The 12,264-nt window shown below is 36.5% G+C and overlaps 2 protein-coding genes across 12 annotated transcripts in view; one reads left to right on the top strand and one right to left on the bottom strand.

The window, feature by feature from the left end:
- Window positions 1-4,857, bottom strand: part of LOC106877443 (uncharacterized) — a 114,691-nt gene extending 109,834 nt beyond the window's left edge. For 4 of the 9 annotated variants that reach the window (XM_052974306.2, XM_052974303.2, XM_089366014.1 and 1 more), the window contains exons 1-2: window positions 4,680-4,857; window positions 3,188-3,267 (exon numbers count right to left, since the gene is read on the bottom strand). In XM_052974306.2, the coding sequence (XP_052830266.1) occupies window positions 3,188-3,267; window positions 4,680-4,725 (126 nt within the window). In that variant the 5' untranslated portion in view covers window positions 4,726-4,857. Of the gene's footprint in view, window positions 1-3,187; window positions 3,268-3,584; window positions 3,654-4,679 lie in introns of those variants that run through there. The other 5 variants (XM_089366017.1, XM_052974307.2, XM_089366015.1 and 2 more) reach the window with 3 other exon arrangements.
- Window positions 4,858-4,880: 23 nt separating this feature from the next.
- Window positions 4,881-12,264, top strand: part of LOC106881953 (uncharacterized) — a 46,818-nt gene continuing 39,434 nt past the window's right edge. Inside the window, exon 1 of one of the 3 annotated variants that reach the window (XM_089366018.1) lies at window positions 4,881-5,242. The gene's annotated coding sequence lies outside the window, so the exon portion shown is untranslated. The remainder of the gene's footprint in view (window positions 5,243-12,264) is intronic. The other 2 variants (XM_089366020.1, XM_089366019.1) reach the window with 2 other exon arrangements.

Below are 12,264 nucleotides of genomic sequence, written 5' to 3' on the forward strand. Positions count from 1 at the left end.
GTAGAGGGAAAGGGAGGGAAAATGATCAAGTTTGTGAATTTCGCCAAGTTGTTTCTGAAGAACAGGCATAAAAAGTAAGAGGATGAAGAATTATCGAGAGATAGTGACGAGGCCAGCATCTGTTTTCTTCACTTGTGAAAAGGAGATGAAAAACACGGAGGAGGTGAGGTAATTAAGCACAACTGAAAACAGAAGTGAGATGAGAGATAAAGAAAGAGAGAGAGAGGAAAGGAGGGAGAGTTAGACGAAAGACAGAATGAAACTGTAATGGAGATGTAGAGAGAGAGAGAGAGAGAGGGAGAGAAGAGGATGGGATAAAAGGAATTAACTAGATGTATACAGAATGGCGAGAAGCAAACATTACTAAGGATGTTCCTGGTGGAATGATAGAGGAGGGTAAGTGGTATAAGTGGGAGAAATAAAGGTAAAATATGGGGAGAAAGAGAGGAGAAGAGAAAAGCACTGGAGAAAAGTAGGAGTGAAATCTGCGAATGCACGCAGAGAGGAGGAGGAGGAGCGAGAGTAAGTATGGATCGTCTGCTCGAATAGCAAGATGGGAGTAGCAATAGTAAAGGAGGGAGATGAACGATACAGGAGGAAGGAGAGAAAAAAAAGAAAGTATAGAAAAACTAAGAGCACAGTGGAAGGGGAATACAAAGAAAGCGTATGGAAAGCTAAGAGCACAGTGGAAGAGGAGAGGAAAAGTATGAGGAGCGAGGGAAGTTGAAGATCGTCTGCTACGGAAAGATGATGTGAATAGATGTAGAGGCGACACGACAGCGCTCAGTTTAAGTTTTTGGAAAGAGGATAATGGTTGCAGAGGACACCCGACTGACAGGCTGTTTTGGACGCGACCGACTAGAGGCTGTAATGGATAAGTGATATCTGGAGTGGTCACAGTTACTGATGTATGTGCTGGACACTACCACACTACAGATGGCCACTGTACATTGACTGTACTATTAGTAACTGATAACCACCGTTTAAATGGCCGTATTAGATACAAATGTCCAATGACTGACTGCGCTATTGGATAAAGATGATCGGCAACACTGTTTTGGACACGGATAGCTACCAACTGGGGTTCTGCATTGGACATATAAAAAAAGATATGATGATCTATTTGATAGACAACTGACCGGTGGTTATATTAGACACGGACGACCAGCGACTGAATACCATTCAAAACAAATGACCGTCGATGTTTGTAGGGAACATGACCACCAAACTGGCCGCTATCTTGGTGCAGACGACCACGAAATGGGGGACCGCTGATAGCCGAATTGACATGACTGACCACAGACAATGATCAATGACTGATGGCTGAATATAAGATATATGACCAATGATGGATGTAGTGGACATAGAAGATTAGGTACAAAGTTTCATTGATAATGGTGTGGCCGTAGCACCATCAATGGTCGCAGTGCTCAGATGATAGTTATGGTGTTAGCGGTAGCCGATGCAGTAAATATTCAGTAACCGCAATATAATGGTGGTAGTAGTTAGTAAAGGATGTTTTTATTATTACTGTAGCAACTACAATACTAAAGACTATATAGTAAAAGTAGTATTAGGTTAGTAGTTACAGCACTATTACTACTAGTAGTAGTAATAGTAGTGTTGGTAGTGGTGTCGTAGTAACAACTATACACTAGAGGGGGAGCAGCAAGTGAACGAGGTTGTATTTCTGTAATACTTCAACATGCTAAAAATAGCAGTCAAATATCACTGAAAAGTACACTGTACGGTTTTTTATTTTAAGAAAGAAAAAACACATTGAATGATGAGATCTTTCTTGGGTTCCCTTGCACATAGGTAAAAGACAGGGGCTGGTAACGTCTGGGCTGGAATGTGCTTTGATCAAATGTCTGCTCAACCAGGATTGGCCTGGGGCTAATCGGCAACCATGTAACAGAATGTCTACATGTCAATAACGCATCATATATATTTATACACACACATATATATATATATGTATGTATATATATATATATATATGTATGTATATTATGCGCATGTTCTGCCCAGCCATAAATAAACTGATTACATGTTTCCCTCCAGTTTCTCTACAACCCCACCACCCTCACTTTCTACTTATCAAACCGCTAAACCTCTCTCTCAACACCATATTTGGACACTGTGTGAGTATACAAGATGTGTGTATGCGTGTATACAGCCGCATTATTGTGTCTGCCTCACACTTTGCGTGTTTGTTTAAAATCGCTGTACTATGTATGTGTGTGTATGCGCACATACATACATACGTACGTACACACACATGTATTAGAGAGAGAGTGAGAGGGGGGAGTGTTAGATCTTAAGAAATATAAATTATTCAATGCGACAATATTTCTAATAAATTATATTTCCAACGAAAACAGTTGTTCCCACCATTTTAAAAGTACATAAACAAAAATATATTCACATAAAATCTCTTAGCGCCTTTGAAAGATAATTTTTTTTTCTTTTCTTTTCTTTTTTGGAAATGAAAAATATTTTTTATTTCAATCATTCCAGTACATAAGATAAAAAGTTTTCAAGTTAAAACTTAAAGGCCTACACACACACACACATTAATTGCTTGACATACCTACACAAATGTGCCTCACACACACAACTTTGTTTCTTTATAACTTTTAGAAAAATGGATATTTCTTGATGAAATTTTCTACATATACCTTTCAGGTGGTGTAGATTCCCATTATATATTTTGGATGGGTAGTTGTGGAGTGGGGGGAAACGAGTTTCGGATAATTCATACGAGTCGACTTTATTTCCTCATAACTTTCAGAAAAAAAGAATGGGTACTTTTCAATTACCCGTAAATCTAGAAACATTCCACACCTTTATATATTTGTATGTGAAATAAAACTTGAGAGTGGAGCAAAAATAAATAAATAACATACATATGTATTTAGGTTTATGAAGAATTATACATACATATATGTTAAGTGTAACAGTTGCGTATATATTAGAGAATGCATAGGTATGTATATGTTTTCTTTGCGACCATACACAGCCATACCGATTTATTTACAAGGAGAAGGGATTGATTTCGGGCCGTCCGTGCCCATCTCAGAAACAATAAATGGGTCGCATAGTGTATACATATAGGTATGAGTAAGAATGACTATATACGAGCGTATGTATAATGTTGAGTTATGTATATGTGCAGTCGTCTCACCTTGTTATTGCATGTAATATTCGAAATGTAAACTTTGATCACCATGATGTCTGCTTTTCGGTCCCCGCACCACTCCTTGGCTATCAAAGAGAAAATAAATCAACAGAAAAGCTTAAATACATACATATATATATATATATATATAACAGGAAAGAAATGAGAGTATGAGGATATGTGTGTGAGAGTGTGTGCGTGCAAATACACATGTAGCAGGAAGGAATGTGTATGCGTCTATGTATATGCGCATGCATGTGTGTATGTAAATGTTACAATATATAGGTATATGTATATGCGCGTGTATATATGTACACATACACTTATATATATATACCTTTATATTAATGTTGAAAAAATATTTTATCTAAAACAAGAGCGTAAATAGTTAAAACATACATACATACATACACACGTGTGTATACACGTCAATGTCTGTCTGTGTTTGGCAAACGGACAAATGCCAAAAGGGTGAACCTTTGACATTTCAAACCATAACACAGAGAAGGGGCGAGGTGTAGGGGCGGTTTAATGCGAAGAAAAGTCAAGAAAGATACGAGACATTTAGTGTATTTTTACAGTATCAACAGGCATGCAGCTATCTTACGGCATTTTAGATATACGAGATAAATAAACTGATAGATATACGAGTTCATAGATCGAAAGGTAAGACAGACACGAAATTACATAAATTTAGACGGACAGGTAAATAGACAGACGTATACATACATGCACGCACGTACGTATATAAAGACAGTGTGACTGATAGTCTGTATATAGATCTCTGCATGTAATACAATTGATTAGAATTTAATTAGTCTTAATTTTAAGATTTCCTTTCCCCATTTGTGGGTATTTGAAGATATATGTGTCTGTGGTTTATCGTACTACGCAACTTGGAAATGGTAGCGGCCCCTGTACACAAACATGCGCATATGCATATATATATATATATCGACTTGGACATTTTCACTTATTTCTAGACGCTTTCCTCACTTATCGCCTACCCTTTTTTTTTATTTTTAATACCTTTCTTATATGTATACACGTTCTTGAAAAAAAAAAATGTTTTCACTTTCTCCTCAAATGTCTACATTCTCTAGTCATATTTAAGAGTAGAAAAAATAACAAAAATAAAAACTATAAATAAATAAATATATATATATATATATATATATATATATATATAATCATTTATTTTCTGTGAGAATGGAATACTGTCAGTAGAGCCGAACTGACAATTTTTGTTACTAATTAATTTTGCTTGTTTTAAATATTATATATATATATATATATATATATATAGTAAAATGAAGATAATGAATTTTGCATTTTTTATCATGTTTTTTCCATTTTCAATGCTAACATAATACAAAACAACCATAAATTTTTTTCCCCTTCTCCAAAGTAAACTTTTACTTTAAAATCCTATCTCGGGTTTTGTTTTCTTTCATTTAAATAACTATTTTCTATCTGTCTATCTTGTTAATAATATTACATTTCTTTTTCCAGTCTGATGCATATTTTCGTCTTTTCTCTCGCATTCGCTAACTGTTTGCCTCTCTCTCTGGCCACCCGTTTTAAAACACTCACCTTGAAAAAAATGCTCCTCCGTCCGCCTCTACCCCGGTATTGACATTAAACTGTTGTAATAATCAACAAGGTGGTGGTGAAGTGATGCGAGCATGACGTCACCGATGTTTGTGCGTATGTTTCGGTGACGTCTACACATCTTGCCATCCCCGGTTGCTCGTTGCTGGGGGTGAATATATAAACAACAAAATAACCAAACTGTTTGTTGTTGCTGCTGCTACTGCTACTACCGCTGCTGCTGCCACTGCTGTAGTGTTTGTTGCTACTTCTATTGTTTACTGCTGTTTTTGTTGCTGTGGTTATATTTCTTTACCTGAGTGCAACTTATTCTCCACCTCATCGTCATCATTATATTTCAATTGACTATACAAGCATGTATAGAGTGTCCAAGGTTGTCGTTGGTTAGTTCCAAGTCGGTTCTGATCGGGTGTAGCCATTCATGTGAGTCCAAATTTGATTGTGGACAAGGTAAGTTCTGACGTTTGTGTTATCAACTGTTAATTAACTGTAAAACTATAATTAAGTTTCTTATCGTTTGAGATTACTGGGGACTTGACTTTAGGATAGGGTGCTGTCACCAATACCATTGGGACGTGCCGTGAAGTTGTTAAAAGTGACTACACCACGACATTTGGAACAGTAATAAAATAAGTGATTTTCTAAAAGTTTGAAAAGATAATTAACTAGGGCTGCCCCAGGTTAAGATGTGTAACTTGGAATGTTTTTTAGTTTAAAATTTACTAACATGTGACTCTGCCTTGGTTTTAACTTGTTTATGATTGTCACAATTTAATTTTGTCACCTGTAGGGGCTACAGGTTGGTTGTATCATGAATTAAGAAGTATGCCTTGCGGCATAATTTTCCTTTAATTTGTTGATAGATAATTGTTGTTCGTAAAGTTATTTTTCATTTCTTTTCTAATTTCAATTTACGTCAAGATCCATCGGACTTTTCACTCGAACTCAGGATCAATAATCAACAATAAGTAGCAGTAATATACTGAGGTACTATTCAATCGAATACGTCTCTTGGCAATCAAAAGACACCACACTTTGTTAACAGGAGTCGGTATTAAATAATGATAATAATTATCTACATTAGCACAAGGTTATAAATGTACTGGGACGGGAGGGAGTGAATTGGAACAGTCACAGTGTATTACTGGTACTTATTTTATGTGCCATGGAGTGATAAAAGGTTTGATGTTGTTACGAAGACCAAATTTTTTAGGCTATAAATCAAATGCCATGTCTTAGTGGTGGTAAATATGTTCCAATTTCATATTTCTTTCACCTTAAAATTGTCAAGTTTCGTGTCTATATAAGAAATGAATTATTGAACGCTAAATTCCTGGGATGTTGAAACAGTGGACCATTTTCACTTCACAGGTGATTCGAATTAAGTTTTTTCCACTTACTCTACTTAATGCCCCAGGGATGGGGGGAAACGACCATTACAACATTCCAGGAAAGACAACAAAGTACATGGTTGTTTCTCCCGATCCTCCTCACTCTTATCATGAAAGACACTAAGTTCGTGGATGTTACCCAGTTTACTCTTCAGTTTCATCAATCAAGGAGGACTACAAGTTATATATGGATGTTACCCTGTGTCTTCTATTTTATGAGCATGAGAGGGCTATGACCTTTTCTGATTACTTAATAAAATAAACTAGATTTATTATCTTTCAGTAATCAGCTTTTATTATTTTATTGGTTTAGTTAAGGCAACGGAATGGCAGAATCATTAGCACACTGGCAAAATACTTGGCAGTATTTCATCAATCTTCGGGTTCTAAGTTCAAGTGCCACCAAGGTTGACTTTGCCTTTCATCCATTCGGGGTCGATAAATTAAGTACCTGTGAAACACTGGGGTCGATGTAATCAACAGAATTTCAGGTCTTGTGCCTATAGTAGAAAGGATTATTTTATTGGTTTAGTCATAAGACTGCAGACATACTGGAGCAAAGTCATCAGGGAATTTTGTAGATCCAATCAATGACTCCAATATTGATTTCAGTCTTGTACTTATTTTGAAATGCTAAGTTCATCATCATCAGTTTAACATCCACTTTTCCATGATTGCATGGGTCATATACAATTTGTTGAGGTAGAATTTTTACAGCCAGCTGCCCTTTCTCTCACCAACCATCACCCGTTTCCAAGTAAGGTAATATTCCCCATGACCAGACCTGTCTTTCATGAAAGATTGAAAACAAAGGATATCGCTTGCATGATGGTAACATTCGTTTACAACTATTACAGGAAGTCAAGCTATGGAGGCACACTCACATACATACACACATACATGCATACATACATATATATATATATATATATATATATATATATATATATATATACACAAATAATAAATGAATATATGCATATATACGTACATGTATGTACATACCTACATCCACCTGTATATATAGATGCATATCTGAGTACAGGACATTGCAAACAAAACGTAGACAAAATGATAAACAGAGTACAGAAAACACACAGGCCACATAGAGAACATTTTCTTCATCAGCTGCCACCATTCTAACACTGGCGTTTCGAAGAGATATAGAACAGGCTTCTCTCAGTTTCCATCTACCAAATCCACTCACAAAGTTTTGGTCTGTCTGGGGCTAATATAGAAGAAGTACCTTGGGCAAATGTCCCTCAGTATGGTACCCAAGATCATGTGGTTGGGAATCATAAAGCCATGTCTGCCCCTATTGGACATAAAGACACAAAACATAAAACAATACCTGCTTTTAGTTTCATGTAAACATAAACACAGGTGCATGTGTGCGTACATACATACATTCACATGCATACACACTTACTATGTCTGCCAAATTCCACTTAGAAAGTATTGATCAACCTAAGATTACTGTAGAAAACACTACCCAAGTTGTTGTGCATTGAAATTCATGTTGGGACCATGTGGATTCAAAGCAGACTTATTAACAACAGAGCTATATCTGAACCTTAGAGATACTGCTTTTCTTAAGATCCTGCTGTCATTAACAATTGGGAAATCTAAATTTTATTTGTGACCTGAACATGTGAAGGTTAATTATTCAAGTGCCAACCAATCAAAATTCTCCTTGACATTAACGATTTGGCTGTTGGTCAAGAATGTATTCCGGATCTGTCAAAAGTGTTTCATTATTTACCAAAGTAGTTTACATTCTCATAAATAAAAAGACTCTTACACATTCGTATTCATACATGCATAATAAATCTATTGGAGTGTGTGTGTGTGTGTGTGTATATATATATATATATGTATATATATATATATATAATATACATACAGATACAGGCTTGCTCTCATCGTCTATATATGTTCAAGCAAAAGTAAGTTTATCTGTATAAACATATATGTGTGTGTGTGTATGTGATATATATATATATATATATATATATATATATATATATATGTATATACATGCTCTTATGTGTGTGCATGCGTATCGAGATAAAATGGTAATATATTTATCCCATGCCTTCATACGATACTCAGTTGGTGAGCTTATGTGATTAAAGGTGTTTGTTCTTGTATGGATTTATTGACCCATTTCATCAGAAAGAGTTGTATGTGTCCATGATACCTGGAGTAAATGAGACAATGTAATTTTTGTTTCTCATATAGGTACAAAGCCTGAAATTTGTGGGAGGGGGTTAGTCAATTACATTGATATCAATATTTCACTGGTCCTTCATTTTATCAACCTGAAAGGATGAAAAGCAGAGTCGGCTTCAGAGGAATTTGATCTTAGCATGTCATCAGCATCATCGTTGTCATCATTATCATCAGCTTTATCTCATATCTGAAAATTTAGTTTCTTTGCTGAAAGCTTCCTTTATGGTGACAGCATTGATAACTATGTAGACCAATTCTTGCATAGAAGAGTCGATGGCATTGACTGCATGGTAACGAAGCTATCATCATCATCATCATTTAACATCCATTTTCCATGCTGAGTACTGGCAAGCCAGGAGGCTGCACCAGGCTCCAATCTGATCTGCCAAGGTTTCTACAGCTGGATACCCTTCCTAACGCCAACCACTCCAAGAGTGTAGTCGGTGCTTTTTACGTGCCACCAGCACAGGAGCCAGTCAGGCAGCACTGGCATCGACCACTTGCCTTGATCAGAAATATGGCTTTAGCTAACTTGAAATTATGACTACCAATCCAAGTAGTCTAATAATGAATTCACACAGCCACTGTACAATTCACACAAAATAATGTACTCATAGATACACAATGCAAACACAAAAGACTGGATGAATATGGCTGGAACACCTATGGATCAAAGATGGGTTACTAGGCCAGGACTGACTGAGAGCTAAACAACAGCAACAAGAATTCACTCACTTCTTAGTATAATGATTTCCTTCTTTGTTTAACCCTTTAGCACTTAAACTGGCCATATCTGGCCCAGTTATTCTACCTGTTTTATTTTATGTTCCAAGCAGCCAGATCTGGCTTGTCACACCCACCCTACAATGTTATTCTAAAAATAAATCGCATCATTACAATCTCAAAGCTACGAGATAATGCATGAGTAATTCAAAACAGTGTGAATAAATAAACATCACATTTGACTGAGTAATTTGAATGCTTACAGGTTAAAATCCAGATTGTGCAGAAGTACTGATGTAATGGAGGCACATGGCTTACTGGTTAGAGTGTTGGACTCCTGATCACAAGATTGTGGTTTTGATTCCTGGGCCGGATGATATTTTGTGCCCTTGAGCAATACACTTCATTTTACGATGCTCCAGTCCACTCAACTAGCAGGCATAGGTATTTACACAGAATTGATTATGGAAAGCAACAGTTTACAAAAGGAATGAAGCGAGATATGCAAATAGGGAGGGGCAGCCACTTTGGGCCAATCAAGAAACTCTAACAGATCCAAGATTGTCCCTGGCTATTGAGGGGAAGTGCTCTCTTCTGACTACATTCTCCAGCCTATAAAGCAAATACTGAGAGTTGGCCCTTTCTCTTCATTCTCTCATTTTTCAGCAAATTTTTTGTAGGGCAGCACCTTTCTCACTATCTTCACATTCCTCTTGAAGAAATTCAGATGAGAGCTTGGCCAGAAAAAAATATCTGTCTGCAGTCCTTTCAGTCTTGTCTACTAAATTATCTCTCTCACCATAGCCATCTGATAAGAGTCCAGAATTGGCTGCCTTGAGGATGGCTACAAATAAGTAGTGATGATCAACCTTACTGAAAGTTTTTGGTTGATCCCATTTCATCAAAATCCCATCAAATTCAGATTTGTTACCCACACTCTCTATGCTATTCTATATTTTTGAGATGAGAATATGACAAAATCTGTGTATACTCTATCCCATGCAGTTGTGGTAGGTTAGACAAAGGTGAAACATGCCACCCACCTTAAAGTAAGGGTAGAGGAACTGATAAATGATTATGCCAGCTTAATGTCTAAATACCAATAACTACTACTAATAATAATAATGGTTCCAAATTTTGCCCCAAGAGCAGCCATTTTGGGGGAGGAGATGAGTTAATTACATCGACCCCAGTGTTTTACTGGTACTTAATTTATCAACCCTGAAAGGATGAAAGGCAAAGTCAACCTTGGTAGAATTTGTAATCAGAACCTAAGGACGGATGAAATATTGCTAAGCATCTTGCCCAGCATGCTAACGACTCTGCAAGCTCACCACCTTCTATAATAATAATAATAATAATGATGATGATGGTTTCAAATTTTGGCACAAAGCCAGAAGTTTCAGGGGTGGGGTAAGTCGATTATATCAACCCCAGTACTCGACTGATACTTATTTTATTTATCCTGAAAGGGTGAAAAGCAAATTTGACCTTGACAGAATTTGAATTCAGAACATGAAGATGGACAAAATGCCACTAAGCATCATTTTGCCCAGTGTGCTAATAATTCTGCTAGCTTGCCACCTTAATGATAATGATGATGATGATCTCTTTTATTGACCACAAAGGCCAAAGACATTGAGACAATACAAGGGCAAAATATAGCTGGGTCCCTGTCTTGTAGTCAGTTCCAAATTGACTGTACAGATCACAAGTCTGTGGCTCGTGTAGTGCATTGTCTGAAAGTGTGGACAACTTAGGTTAATTTTGTCTGCTAACCTGATGAAACTTCTATCTAAATATGACCAGGATGACCTGTTGCAATTTGTCCTAGTTCTCATTTGCACTTTTGGAAAAACAAGGCAAAAACCTGGTTAGACAGTTTGAATTGACCAAGAAGGTATGTGAGCTTTTGCATTCCCATCTTCTATCAGTCACTCTCACACAGTCCCTGCAGACATCCAAAATTCCATCCCAATTTCTCACTGTCACTAATGAGCAATGTTCCTAGAAATAGTTCTTAACCCATTACCTACCAGTGATCTCATATGAGATCACTTAAAAATTACAAATTTCGTAATTATCTGTCAATATTTACACATATCTAACCTTTTTGCTATATCTACTTGGTATATTTCTCTGATATTCAAATGAGGTTTGCTAATTTTTCACCCAATATCTTGCTTATTTCTATTTAAAATGTTATTTTGATCATTCCAGCGTGTTTCTAAGGCTGTTTTATGCTAGAAATCAAAGTTTCATAAAAAAAAAATTCCAGTTAATAGAATTATGGGAGGTAATGGGTTAATAACAGAAGAAATCAAATCTGCCTGCTCCAGTTGGAGCATAAATGGCCCACCACTTTCCTCTCATTGCTGCTCACCACAACCACCAATTTAAATTCCATGTCTCAGAAAACTGTATAATAATTGTAATGCTTCGATTGTAGTTGCTGTTTAATCCTTAGTGAGCTCAGATCTTGTAGGCCTATGGTCAAAGATATTCCAGCCATGATCGCCTCATCTTTTATTTTGACATAGTGTATCAAAAATTTATCATCATTATCATCTTCCTGTGTCTTGTACAACCATTCATTGAGGTGCTACTCTAAATGCACTGACAGTCAAGAATTGCCACTGATCTCTGCTGTTCATCATATATAGAAGGGCCACTGTTCTAGTCCTTAATATTGATAGAGCAGAGTTATCTTTGTCTGTTTCTTCTTTATTTTCTTCAGCTGTTCTGAATGATTTTGGACAGAGAGTTATGGTATCTGTATCAAATGAGCTGTTGATACTTGACTGTAGCAAGGAGTGTTTCCTGTTTACCAGCATATTTGGTGACTTACTGCCTGACAAGGCTGCTGTTCTGTGATCTCTGTATGAGATACATAGCAACCTTATATAGACATGTGATAAAATACCTGTTTCTTCATTATATATCAGCTGTACATCTCCAGTTTCCATACCCATACTGAAGGATCGAAGCCATTAAGAGCTTGTACATTTTGAGCTTCATTGAAAAGCTGATGGGAAGTACTTTTTCAATATAACATTCATTTTCATTGTTGCAGGTCATGTCTTGTTTTTATAAGCTGACTAGCAGACATACCTGGCATTGCTCGGA

This window comes from Octopus bimaculoides, chromosome 18 (genome assembly GCF_046866305.1).
Source record: "Octopus bimaculoides isolate indiv1 chromosome 18, ASM4686630v1, whole genome shotgun sequence".
Taxonomy (NCBI): Eukaryota; Metazoa; Mollusca; class Cephalopoda; order Octopoda; family Octopodidae; genus Octopus; species Octopus bimaculoides.